Source organism: Coturnix japonica, unplaced genomic scaffold (assembly GCF_001577835.2).
Source record: "Coturnix japonica isolate 7356 unplaced genomic scaffold, Coturnix japonica 2.1 chrUnrandom610, whole genome shotgun sequence".
NCBI classification, from domain to species: domain Eukaryota; kingdom Metazoa; phylum Chordata; class Aves; order Galliformes; family Phasianidae; genus Coturnix; species Coturnix japonica.
This window is the reverse complement of record NW_015439983.1, coordinates 44377-45750: the sequence shown is the minus strand read 5'-3', so window position 1 is coordinate 45750 and position 1374 is coordinate 44377. Positions and strand designations below refer to the sequence as shown.

The following is a 1374-nucleotide window of genomic DNA, read 5'->3' as shown; positions in this document are numbered from 1 at the left end:
GGTCTTGGGGGTGTATGGGGGTCGTTATGGGGTCTTGGGGGTGTATGGGGGTCGTTATGGGGTCATTGGGGTTAATGGGGGTGTATGGGGGTCGTTATGGGGTCATGGGGGGGTCCTTACGCCCCCTCCCCTATTTGCATTGCAGAAGCGGATGTCGGTGACGGAGGGGGGCATCCGTTACCCCGAGACCACCGAGGGGGGGCGCCCCAAACTGGGGGGGCTGATGGACCCCAGGCAGGGGGTCATTGAGCGAACAGGGAGGTGCCAGACCTGCGCCGGTAAATCCCATAAATAACCCCAATACATAACCCCCAACGACCCTAAATAACCCAAACCCTATAGGGAACCCCATAGGAGACCCCGAGGGACCCAAAGCCTTTGGAATTGAGCCCAAAATGAGCCTAAATGGGCCCAAAATGGGCCTAATTTGCCCCCCCCCCCCCAACCCTAAATAACCCCAACCCTATAAAGACCCCAAAGGGACCCAAAGCCTTTGGAATAGAGCCCAAAAAGGGCCCTAAATGAGTCCAAAATGGGCCCAAAATGACCCTATTTGCCCCCCCCCCCAACCCCAAATAACCCCAACCCTATAAAGACCCCAAAACGAGCCCCAAAATCCCCCTAAAATCCCATAAAATGAGCCCAAAATGGGCCTAAAATGACCCTATTTATCACCCCCCCCCAACCCCAAATAACCCCAACCCTATAAAGACCCCAAAGGGACCCAAAGCCTTTGGAATAGAACCCAAAATGGGCCTAAATGAGCCCAAAATGGACCTAAAATGACCCTATTTATCATCCCCCCCCAGGACCCTAAATAACCCCAACCCTATAAAGACCCCAAAAGGAGCCCCCAAATCCTCCTAAAATCCCATAAAATGACCCCAAAATGAACCTAAAATGACCCTATTTATCACCCCCCCCAACCCTAAATAACCCCAACCCTATAAAGACCCCAAAGGGACCCAAAGCCTTTGGAATAGATCCCAAAATGGGCCCTAAATGACCCTAAATGAGCCCAAATGACCCCAAAATGGGTCCCTATTGAGGTCCCTATTGGGGTCTCTCCCTTTATGGGGTCCCTATTGGGGTCTCTCCCTTTATAGGTCCCTATTGGGGTCTCTCCCTTTATAGGTCCCTATTGGGGTCTCTCCCTTTATGGGGTCCCTATTGGGGTCTCTCCCTTTATGGGTCCCTATTGGGGTCTCTCCCTTTATGGGGTCTCTATTGGGGTCTCTCCCTTTATGGGGTCTCTATTGGGGTCTCTCCCTTTATGGGGTCTCTATTGGGGTCTCTCCCTTTATAGGTCCCTATTGGGGTCTCTCCCTTTATGGGGTCCCTATTGGGGTCTCTATGGGGTCCCTATTGGGGTCT

At 52.6% G+C, this 1374-nt stretch overlaps 1 protein-coding gene across 1 annotated transcript in view; it reads left to right on the top strand.

Moving 5' to 3' along the window:
- Positions 1-94: 94 nt before the first annotated feature.
- LOC107307460 (DNA-directed RNA polymerase II subunit RPB1-like) overlaps positions 95-1374 on the top strand; it is a gene marked incomplete at both ends in the record, with an annotated part of 45651 nt that continues 44371 nt past the window's right edge. The window contains 1 exon segment of the mRNA XM_015850968.2: positions 95-278. Coding sequence (XP_015706454.2) covers positions 95-278 — 184 coding nt within the window.